The sequence below is a fragment of the Chrysemys picta genome, chromosome 13 (assembly GCF_011386835.1).
Source record: "Chrysemys picta bellii isolate R12L10 chromosome 13, ASM1138683v2, whole genome shotgun sequence".
Classification (NCBI taxonomy): Eukaryota; Metazoa; Chordata; order Testudines; family Emydidae; genus Chrysemys; species Chrysemys picta.
The window spans coordinates 51634292-51646378 of NC_088803.1; the positions used below are offsets into that span (position 1 = coordinate 51634292).

At 49.0% G+C, this 12087-nt stretch overlaps 1 protein-coding gene across 2 annotated transcripts; it reads left to right on the plus strand.

The window, feature by feature from the left end:
* Positions 1 to 8855: 8855 nt before the first annotated feature.
* On the plus strand, positions 8856 to 11140 carry LOC135975381 (myb/SANT-like DNA-binding domain-containing protein 2). 2 transcript variants are annotated; one of them, XM_065566233.1, is made up of 2 exons: positions 8856 to 9576; positions 10571 to 11140. In XM_065566233.1, exons 1-2 carry the CDS (start codon positions 9000 to 9002, stop codon positions 11044 to 11046), a joined length of 1053 nt encoding a protein of 350 aa, XP_065422305.1. In that variant the 5' UTR covers positions 8856 to 8999; the 3' UTR covers positions 11047 to 11140. The 2 variants fall into 2 exon arrangements, with proteins under 2 accessions (XP_065422305.1, XP_065422306.1); XM_065566234.1 differs by lacking the exon at positions 10571 to 11140 and adding an exon at positions 9784 to 9953.
* Positions 11141 to 12087: the final 947 nt, after the last annotated feature.

The following is a 12087-nucleotide window of genomic DNA, read 5'->3' on the forward strand; positions in this document are numbered from 1 at the left end:
CCTAGTCCAGTATCGGAACTGCACCACCATCCTTCCTCTCAAGCCAGAACTACATCTTACTCCTCAATAATAACAAATTCATTTTATCTCAAGTATTAAAAATAATATTTACCTACCTAACAAGGGTATTGTGAGGATTCATGTGTATGCACAGCACCTTGAAAATGCAAAGCACGATTTAAAAGCTAATTATACAATGTTTTTCACTTCTACAGTGCCACATTTTAACCAAGGTTCTCACATATATCCATAAACACTATCACTTTCTACTGAATGCAGCCAAAGGCATCCCAAAGCATTTCATAGAGCTAACTGATAGTTACAGAGGGAGAGAGAAATAAGGAGACATCAGCAAGGGAGAAAAGGGAATTTCTCATCTGAGATTTGAAATGAATTAGAGTCAACAAAGTAGAGGGTCTTCCCAGAAAGAACTGCAGAAGAGGCTCTCACACTAACAGTGGCAAAATTATGTGAAGGCACAGAAACGAGACTGGTGCTAAATCAGCAGAAGGAATAGGAAGGGAAGAAAAGGGAGACAAGATCCATTAATTAATGAAGTCCCATGACAATACACATTCTAACATACAGGGGCCTGTGTCGAAAAAGTTATTGGGCATCTTAACAGGAAACCAAATTACATAGATAACAGAATATGATCAAAACATCTAAGATCTTTGTGAGCACACAGACATCTGCCCAATACACAGTGCCAGGTCACAAATACACATGCAGTTACAGTAACTAGTCATCCTTGGAACCTCTAAATATTATAGATGACAATTTCCTAACTCAAAAAGTGTTGCATCCACCATGGGGAGAATTCTATATTAGATCTCGCCTTGACAGATAAAGAGTAACTGATCACAGAGCTAAAAATTAGTAACTTAAGTATAAGTTATCACAACTTGATAACATTTATAATGTGCAAACAGAATAAAGTCCAGACCAGTGATATCTATATCTATCTGTCTCTCACTCACACACACATATATACATACACACACACACACATGGTGCTTTTAAAGGGCCAATTTCACAAAAATGAAAACAATTATAAGCCACTTCAGCTGGCAGGAAGAATTTAATCAGAAAAATGTGAATGATAACTGGGAATTGTTTAAGAACACTTTACTAGCCCAAAAAACCACAGTCGAGAAAGAAAACCATATTGATTAAAAAAGCCATCCTGGTTTGGAGGGAAAGTGAAGGCTGCTCTAAAAATAATATATAACAAATGGAAGAAAGGGTAAGTTGATAGCCATTAATATAAATAAAAAGCTAGGAATTGTAGAAAATTGATAAGGGAAGCAAAGGAGCACAAGGCGAAATCTATGGCCGGCAGAGTTAAGGACAATAAGAAGGAATTTTTAAAGTACAGTATATTAGGAATAAAAAGAATCCTAACAATGGTATTGATCTATTACTAGATGAAAATGGTAGAATTATCAATCATAATGCAGAAAAGGCAGACGTATTAAATAAATATTTCTGTACTGTATCTGGGAAGAAACAGATGATGTAGTCATATGCTGTGATAACACTCTTTCCATTCCACTAGTATCTCAGCTACTAATGTTAGACATTTTTAAATCATCATACCTGGATAACTTGCATCGAAGAGCTTTTTTGCTTTTTTGCATCCAAGACCTTTAAAAGAGCTGGCTGAGGAGCTCACTGGACCATTGATGCGGCTTTTCAATAAGTCTTGGGACACTTAAGAAGTTCCAGAAGAGTGGAAGAAAGCGAACGTTGTGCCAATATTTAAAAAGGGTAAACAGGATGACCCAGGTAATTATAGGCCTGTCAGTCTGCCATCAATCCTAGCAAAATAATGGGGCAGCTAATACAGGACTCAATTAATAAAGAATGAAAGGCGAGGAATATAATTAATGCCAATCAACATTGGTTGATGGAAAATAGATCCTTTCAAACTAACTTGAATTTTTTTTTATGACAGTGCATGGGTTGCAAACAGTGCAGGCATATGATTAAATTCCTACAAAAATGTTGAATTGAGGGTGTTTTATTTAATTTATTAATTGAATAGAAACATTTCTTTTCAATGTTGTTGCATAGACTCCTCTTACAGTCAGCTAGACTCCCTTAGCACTACCCACACTACCTTTGTACATAGTGATCTGACCTACCCTCACTTGGACATCTAAGCACTAGAAGAACACGTAAGAAGGTGCAAGTTCCCACCATACTTTAATGTACTCTCACGTCTTCCTCTGGCTCCTAGGCAGCTAAGTGAGACCCTCCTAGCGTCCCCTACGCATGGACCCCGTGAGTGTAGATCAAAGGGAGTCCAAGCTAGTGTAAAGTTTTATATCACCTATGGCCTCACCTCTGAATTTGGCCCATTTACTTCAATGGGGCAGTCACAGCAGTAAGAAAAATGGTCGATAGTGAATGTGTGCAGGATCTGGCCTTAGATGAATTTGCTGAACCCCCACAGTATTTCTCTTGTACATTTAGGCTGGGGGCTGGGAGGATTTAATAGCCTCTTTGGCTCTCCTCTCTTCCTTCAATCTCTGCCTCTTCTGTGTCAATGTTAAGCCTACAACCTGCCTCAGCTGGGTATTAGAGGCTGTGGTATCATAGCTCCTTCAGGACGAGTGAGTTAATAATTAAGAATTTACCTAAGCATTAGAGACCAACTTCCTAGCTAGATCTGGCTAAGACACAGCTGACAACTTAATTTTGTTCAGGCAAACCATTTTGTAACTGCAGTAATCATAAGCAGGTAAATCCTACTTATGGGTCTGTGTTTTTGTGTTCCCAGCTGCCTACTAGAGGTACCCAGGAGGTTCCGAATAGCATCTTGCCAGGAGCCCTAAGGTGGCACCAAAACTGTATAAAGTGGCCTAGATTGCAGCTGTCCTCATCTTTCATATAATGGTGTGGCCCATGGAGACTACAGGGCCCGGCCTTCAATGCTCCATCTAGGACACAAGACTAAAGGTGTGGTGCTTAGTGGTGCATGCTGGGACATGAGGTATCCAAATGTGGCACATGCATGATGCATCGGGGCTTTTGTTAGTGAACCCAGCCATCATGAGGAAAGAAAGGTTGGGTCAGATCAGACTTGAATGGGAGACCAGAGACTCCAATGTACACCGCTATCATAAGTTTTCCAGGAAGCTGTGCTGGTGATACAATTGGTGATCTCCTTCCTTCTGATCTGCTACGGAACCAAAGGCCCAGGTGGGTGCTGCTGGAGGATTCACATCTAGACAAAATGCTCCTCACTACCTGTGGTCATTAAAGAACACATGGCATTTCTGTATGTGTAGGAGCGTGAACCCAGGTGGTGTGGCCAAATTCCACAGGAAACTACATTCCACCTACCTAAATTCCCCCTGCAGTTTTCGCTGGATGCAGGATTTTGCTTCACATCCTTTCATAAGCTGTTGTGCTGTGGCACAGTTGCGTTCCACCCAAGAGGTGGCTGCATTTCAGTGGCCAGCAAACTGATCCCCACCAACGCAGTGTGGTTAACTCGTTCACATCCAGAAAGCTCTTTGAGATCCCTGGGTGAACAGTGCTGAGGACGAGCAGAGAATTACCCTGTCCTAGGACATTGTCGGGTCATTTTTTCTTTTGACTCTGCAGCCTGTGGTGCAATCTGGTGGACTTGTCTTCTGCAGGGCACATTCTGCTGTGCGTGGAGTCTGCCTGCCGCTAACTTACAAACTTGGGCTCTTTAGTTCTCTTTGGCTCTGTAGCTCCTCATGCTTCTGTGAGTGTGTTCACAGTGTGCGCTGCAAGTTTGCTCCATTTATCTTACACTTGCCTATCATCTTGTGACCATTGTGTTACTGATTCATTTCCTGTCATCTGACGCCTTGACCTGCCAAAAGATAGATTCCACGACTACTGACCTTCCATGCTAAACCGGGATAAGCCACAAGGTTTGAAGGTGGAGCGGAGCCAAAAGGTCTGGCTTGGGGGAGCCCGGCCTCTGGAGCTGAACTCTGAGCATGGAAAGGGAAGTTCAAAACCTGATCTGTGTGGTCAGTGTGATCATTGGGAAGTGATGCCAAATAAATCTCTGGCAGCTCAGCTCCTCCTCTAGCTGGAACACATAGCTGGTTTCTCTGCTCATGCTTAGCTTGAGCGTTCATTGGCTCGCCCATCTCTTAGTCCCACAGTTCTTCTACACAAGGAAAACCCTAGCGAGATCACGCGTGTGGGGGAGCCGAGAGAAGAAAACATTCGGAGGAAGAACATGGACGTGGCCGGCCCGTTAGCATTTTCTCAGCACTGTCTTCTCCCCCCAGCACATGTTCAGCGTTGGCAGCCAGCACAGGGGGTAGAAGTCTTCCAGATGCTCTTACTGTCTGCTTTACAAACCGGAGGCTGAAAAGCCAGGACAGAGTCAATACGGATCCCTCGCCTTTCGCTGCCCGTGGAACGTGGACTAAGGCGTATCCGTCCGTTCCGTTCCCTTGCAGTGTGACGTCTCTCTCTGGGCTGGCACCTGGGGCCGGTTAGCTACAAGAATATTGAGGTTCAAAAACCTCTCGCCTGCTCATCCTCCTCCTGCTCTCATCAGGACTGTGAAATTAAAATTGCGTTACTAGAAACCAGACTGTTCTGCAGAAACTACCCCCCACCATGGCCCGTGCACCGGGATGAGGTTTTCCCCTCATGCACACAGATAACTTCTTTGGCGTTATTTTTATATTTAGTTCCTCCCACATGGTTTCCCTCTTTTCGCCAGGGAACAGCAATTTCTTTTAACCCTTCAGGAACCAAAACTGTAACTGAATAAACCCCCAAAGCCCAGATCTCCACACACAGCAGTGGGTAACAGTCAAATGATGGGTACAATTTGAGGTCCTGGGTACCCTATATTGGCCTAGGCTCAAGTTTCCTTAAGGCCCCACCTCACCATCTCTGTCCCGCCAGGTAACCAGTCCAGAATGCTAGAACTTGATAGGGGAGCAGTTCTGGGGGCTGTCAGACCAGACTCACCCCCTCTAGAGTTCACCCCTGTGCACCGCAAGGCCTATGTACCACTGAAGTCTTCGAAGACCAGGCATATGGTTCAAACTGAAGTGGGTGGGACCATCTCTGTATTTGCATCTCAGCCTGGGCTGGATGCCTATTAGACTCTAAGCTTCCCAGGGCAAGGATTCTCCCTTCATCTGTGTGTGTCCAGTGCTTAGCCCCATGGGGGGGAGCCCATCCCAACTGGGGCCATGGGCACCACTGTCATGTAAATGATCAGTAATATTATACCCCTCTCTCCCCTCCACTCCCTTAGCAGAGAGCACCCAGGTCTTTACCTTTGGGGTACTACAGGAAGACTCCCCAGCCGGAGGCAGCCTATTGCAGGAGACTGTCCATCATGGAACAGTTACCAACAGGGACTGTTTATTAGAGATTGCCTTAATCCTAGTGGGGCAGGAGGGTTCAGAGCTATCACCCAGGAGGAGCCCGGATCCCCATGTCCAGGGCTAATTCAGTAACGATAGCCCATAAGTGCACTCACGTGGTTTGCAAAGAACATACAGATTAAGATTTTAGGCTTCCCACCCTCACCCTCCCACCCGCTCTGCATTCCAAGGCAATGCCTCCAAGAAGCCCATGTGGAACAATCTCCCCAGAGAGCTTGTTAGGGTGACCAGATGTCCCAATTTTATAGGGACAGTCCCGATTTTCGGGTCTTTTTCTTATATAGGCTCCTATTACCCCCTGCCCCGTGTCCCGATTTTTCACATTTGCTGTCTGGTCATCCTAGAGCTTGTGGAAGTCCTGTTACGTGCCATTCAAACCAGATGGGACAAGGTGTTAGAAACCACTCCGTAGGGGAAGGTCCTGCAGAGGTGGAATGAGCTTGGCGGATGGACTAGCTGGTCTCTTCCAGCTCTAGTTCCTGTGACTCCCTTGCCACAAACAGCAACTAGGCTTGATTTTGCAGCCGTTAAGCGGGCGAAGCGCCCACTGACTTTGACTGGAGTTTGATGCAAGGAGGGCAGGGCCCAGGGCGGCCAGCAACCGAGGGCCTTGCTCGCCTTTCCCATGACAGAGACGCCGTCAGCTTTCACTTTAAACAAACCCAGTCGCTGGAATTAGTGGAGTTAGGCTAATGCTCCATACCACAGTCAAGTGCAAAAAGGATCACTCGAGGGCTGCAGTATGGCGTCGGCAATGAACATGAGCTCCGACTGCTCCATCTGTCCAGGTACGTATCTGGCCCTCCCAATCACGCATGGATTTTGTCCTCACAGCACCCCAGTGTGGTAGGGAAGGGATGGGAAACCGAGGCACAGGTTAGATGAAGTGACTTGCCCAAGAACACACAGGAAATCTGTGGCGGTGCGGGCAATTGAAGCCTAGTGCCCTAGCCATGGCTGACCTTTCTTTTCTGACCCTGCTCCGCAATCCTGGGGTTGCGTAGGTCACCACGCCGCTAGGAGCGGTAACAGTTTGGGATTCACTTGCAGTCCTGGTCTCTGAGTCAGCACACTCACTTTTGCCCAGGCAACTCACCACACCCGCAAACCTGGACAGGAACTGGCGTCACGCGGGCGATTTTCTGTACATGTGCAAATGGGACCGCTGGGTTTTGTGAGCGAAAACATGTGCAGCTGGTGGATCCAGCTGCCGGGACCCAAACCGGCGGTGCAAATTCCAGGGGAGGCTGAAAATGGACCCCTTAATGAACCCCAAGCGCAGCCCATCGGCCTTCACTGGACTGCTCCTTGGTAACCTTTACTGGCTAAAATGACCAGACTACTGGCCATTCAAACCCGAGCTCTCAGAGCCTGTCCACCTAAGCCCTGTAATTGCTGCAATTAGTGCTGTGCTTACAGCTGTCCCTGCTCATCTACAAGTCTACGGTCCTTACAAGATATGGACCAATGCAGCAGCGGGGGGGGGGGGGGGGGAAGAGGGCTTGGTTAGTGCCTGTGTTAGCTGTGCTCAGAAAGCGTTAACAGCAGAACAACCTGCCATTGGCTGGAAAGGCAACGCCTCTTTTTTTTTCTTTTCTCAAATTATTATCGAAATAACAAGTCTGGGCTGTTATCATGCTGGGACCCGGGTGTCAGCTTGCAGGCTGCCTTTTTTCCAATCTTGTTTAATCTTTAACATAAAAATGCTGAGCCGGCTTCTTTAGTCAATTTAAATATTATGCAACCACAGCTAATGGAGTTTGCAGTGAGTTTCACAAGAGCTCCCCTGCATAGGGAACCCACGGCACAGGCACCCAATCTGCCTTTATCCTCCGGGGCCGAGGGGTCTCTTAGCTGCTACTCCATCTGTCCCGGCCACCTTGCTTCTCCAAGGGGGCTCCAGGATGTTATTCTGCTGCTCCCGGAGATTTCCTTGTTGGTATCTTGTCTGGGGGAGACCAGACTTTGGCTGGAAGGGAGAAGATGCCAGATGGACAGTCCTGGGGCCTGACCTCCTCTGACTGTCCACAGAATCCGCACGGGAAAGGCAGCGGTGCACAAGCTTCCCCCCTGCCACCCCATCAACAAGCCTCACCCCTAATTTGGAGTCACCACCTAGATAGGCAAGAGGGTAGCTGTAACCTTTTGTCCCCTCTTCCGCCTGCTCAGCAGGGCTTTGGCCTTCTCACTGCCTGCAGCCGGCTCAGCTTGCTAACGCCTGTGGGGAAGGGGCATCTTTCAGCCCGCACCTTGGATTGGCACATTTTCCTACCCAAAGGGCAGATGTCTGTTTTCCTCATCTTGGAGAGGAGCCACAGGGATCCCCCGAGAACAGCCTAAGTTGGACTGTGCCCAGTATAAAGCAAAGGCGCTTAGAAAATCAAAGCAAATGGCATTGCGCTACGTGCTCCAGGAGGGCCGGCCCGGCTCCACTCCTCAGCTCCCTAGACCTTGGCTGTTGCATCCACCCTGGCTAGTCTACACTTCTGGCTTCCACCCCAGCCCCTTGGCTGCAAGCAGGAGGCAGATCTGGCTCATCGGCCCCCTGCTGACCAGCTCCAGGAACATGCACTGGGCTCCATTTAACTCCCCCTTGTGGGGAAAGCTGGACGGTTGCAGCTGGGCAGGTTAGACAGACACCAGAACACCGGGGTCCCAGCTGCAGCAAGGCAAACCCTGCAGCGAGAAAGCTGAAATCTGTGGTGTCTCGGGGACATGCCCAGCTCTGCAGCATGGTAGCGTCTACAAAGCCCTGATCATAGTTCCATGAGGAGCAGCTCTCAAGGGCTTAGGAAGAGACGGGTTTGTGCTGCGTGGCTGGACCCCAGACACAGCAGACACGGTTTCCATTCAAACTCAGCATCACCAACCCCAGATGAGTCAGGCCCCCCAAAATCATGAGCTTGAAAAGAAAATCTCCTGATTTTTGAAGTCAAATCATAAACTTGGGGTTCTTTTCACTTGGTTTCTGATTTTTGAGCCTTTAGGCTGCACTTGGGTCCTATTTTGATGCTTTTCTACACTTCACAAGGATTAAATATTTTTTTGTCATTGAAAGCCGAGATTTTCCCTTAATCCCTGGACTCCAGAAGCTGGGGCTTGACAGCAAACTCCAAATACCGTGAGACCCGTGACAAAATCACGAGTGCTGGCCACACGGTAAACGGCACCTTTTCGCTGCTCACACGATGCTACTTAGGCCTGGTCTACACTAGGCGTTTATGTCGAAGTTAGCGCCGTTAAATCGAATTAACCCTGCACCCGTCCACACTGCGATGCTATTTAGTTCGACATAGAGGTCTCTTTAATTCGACTTCTGTACTCCTCCCCGACGAGGGGAGTAGCGCTAAATTCGACATGGCCATGTCGAATTAGGCTAGGTGTGGATGGAAATCGACGCTAATAGCTCCGGGAGCTATCCCACAGTGCACCACTCTGTTGACGCTCTGGACAGCAGTGCGAGCTCGGATGCTCTGACCAGCCACACAGGAAAAGCCCCGGGAAAATTTGAATTTGAATTCCTTTTCCTGTCTGGCCAGTTTGAATCTCATTTCCTGTCTGGACATCGTGGCGAGCACAGCAGCACTGGCAACGATGCAGAGCTCTCCAGCAGTGATGGCCGTGCAGTCTGGGAATAGAAAGAGAGCCCCAGCATGGACTGATCGTGAAGTCTTGGATCTCATCGCTGTGTGGGGCGATGAGTCCGTGCTTTCCGAGCTGCGATCCAAAAGAAGGAATGCAAAGATCTACGAGAAGATCTCTAAAGACATGGCAGAGAGAGGATACAGCCGGGATGCAACGCAGTGCCGCGTGAAAATCAAGGAGCTGAGACAAGGCTACCAGAAGACCAAAGAGGCAAACGGACGCTCCGGATCCCATCCCCAGACATCCCGTTTCTACGAGGCACTGCATTCCATCCTCGGTGCTGCCGCCACCACTACCCCACCAGTGACCGTGGACTCTGAGGATGGGATACTGTCCACGGCCGGTTCCTCAGACATGTTAGGGGACGGGGAAGATGAGGAAGGAGATGAGGAGGGCGAGGCAGTTGGCAGCTCTCACAACGCTGATTTCCCCGACAGCCAGGATCTCTTCATCACCCTTACAGAGATCCCCTACGAAGCGTCCCCAGCCATTACCCCGGACACAGAATCTGGTGAAGGATCAGCCAGTAAGTGTTGTAAACATCTAAACATTTATTTTTAACAAAACAGGAATATTAACAATTAAAAGAATGGGTTGTTCATGATTAGTGTGCCCTAGGCGCTTAACGGTTTAGTAAGGGGCAGTGCAAGTTTTGAAAAGAAATCTAGCAATGTCCGGTTTTCAGTGATTGTCCTGCACAAGCCGCTCTACTGTGTATTCCCTGCTACTGCAGCTACAGTAAAATGCGGTCTATATGTGCGGGGATAGAGCAGTAATCCTCCTGGGACATCTCGATGAAGCTCTCCTGGAGGTAACTTGAAAGCCGTTGCATGAGGTTCTTGGGGAGAGCGGCCTTATTGGGTCCTCCGAAGTACGACACGTTGCCGCGCCACGAGATTATCAGGTACTCGGGGATCATTGCTCTGCACAGCAGGGCGGCATACGGCCCTGGTCTTTGGAGGCTTTCCCGGAGCATTCTCTCTTTGTCGCTCTCGGAGATCCTCATCAGGGTGATGTCGGCCATGGTGACCTGCTTTTAATTAGGTAGGGGAATGTTAGTGTTGGGACTGCTTTCCCGTTCCTTTACAGAACTGTCACCGCTGGTTTGCAGCCACGCGGTGGAGGCGGGAGAGGGGCAGCCGAAAGGGATCATTCCCGGGGACAGCCGCGAGGGGGTGGGACAGGGGCAGAGTTCCCGCTTGCCGGATTGCTGGCAGCAGGGACTGACATTGATTTAAATGTGAAATGAGGCCAGTGGTAATATAAAAGTTTTAAACTGCCACAAGTGTACGGCTTACCATGTCTGCCTGCAACAGAAATTCCGTTGTGCTGCCTCGCTTCTCAAATGTGCTGTTCAAGACCCCAGGCACAGAATGCGAAGGCCGAGAATTCGACCTTGTGCTGAGTGCGCATGTGAAAGGTGCTGTGCATGGTCTTGTTCACAGAGAAAGACTATGTTCTTTGTTCACAACTACATTTATCTTTCAGAGGAATTCACTCCCTTTTTCCCATTTCCACAGCCCCGTCTGCGACTGTCTCACAACCTAGCCTGGAATCACACTCCCAGAGGCTAGCGCGGATTAGGCGTAGGAAGAAGAGGACATGGGAGGACATGTTCTCTGAGCTTATGGCCTCTTCCCAAGCCCAGGCAGCACAGCAGACCCAGTGGCGGGAGAACTTGACCCGAATGCACCAAGCCAACATGGATCGGGAGGAGAGGTGGCGGCAGGAAGACCAGCAGGCGACTCAAACGCTGCTTGGACTACTGAGGGAGCAAACGGACACGCTCCGGCGCCTTGTGGATGTTCTGCAGGAACGGAGGCAGGAGGACAGAGCCCCGCTGCAGTCCATCTCTAACCGCCCTCCCCCGCCACCAAGTCCCATACCCACCTCACCCAAAGTGCAAAGAAGGAGAGGCGGCAGAGTCCCTGCTAACTCTCACTCCACCCCTGCAGAGAGCTCTAGTAGCAGAAGGCTCTCATTTCCCAAAATTTGAAAAGTTCTTTCCTTCCCGCCTGACACAAGCCCACGTCCAAGTTTCACCTCCCAATGCCATGTGTAGTTGATAATAAAAAATTCGTTTCTGTTAACTACTGTTTCAATCATGTTCTTTTGGAGGAGGAGGGGAAAGGGGGTTGGAAATTGGACAGGACAGTCTCCTTTGGCAGGGTACATAGTCGGGGGCAGGCACAGCAGCAGGGCACATACACAGTGCAGTGATGCAGTGACTAGTTGCCCCGGTTAGTCTGGGAGGTTGTTTTGATGTAATGTTGGGGGGGGTGGGTTGCTCTGTGACTTTGTGGCGGGGGAGGGCAGTTACAGATCTTAAGCGCCGGTCCTTAGACAGGATCACAGAGCCACACAGCATGGGATCTGTAACCGTCCTCCCCCTGCCACAAAGTCAAATAGACCTCCCATACACACAGTCCCGATCAGGAGGGGTGACAGGCTCCGTTGAAACAAGCATCCCACCGCAGCGGAGCCTGTCAATCCTTGAGTTTAGAAGCTGCATTCGCATCACAACACTAGACCCGCCCCGCACCACAGTCTGCGTCCCAGTTTTAAAAAATTCCCGCTAAAACAGTATTAAAGAAAACGGTGTGCTTTAACAAAGTAGAACTATTTTTATTTCGACACGTGTGTTGGAGGGGGGGTGAAGGGGGTATGTAACTGGATAGGATAGTCAACATTACCTGGGTAAAGAAACGGGGGCAGGTTTAGCTTCTCAGTACACAAACTATAAAATCACAGGTTACCCTGCTCACTCAGGAACTTTGCTTTCAAAGCCTCCCGGATGCACAGCGCTTCCCGCTGGTCTCTTCTAATCGCCCGGCTGTCTGGCTGTGAGTAATCACCAGCCAGGCTATTTTCGTCAACCTCCCACCCCGCCATAAAGGTCTCCCCCTTGCTCTCACAGAGATTGTGGAGCACACAGCAAGCTGCTATAACAATGGGGATATTGGTTTCGCTGAGATCACAGCGAGTCAGTAAGCTTCTCCATCTCCCCTTGAGACGGCCAAAAGCACACTCCACCACC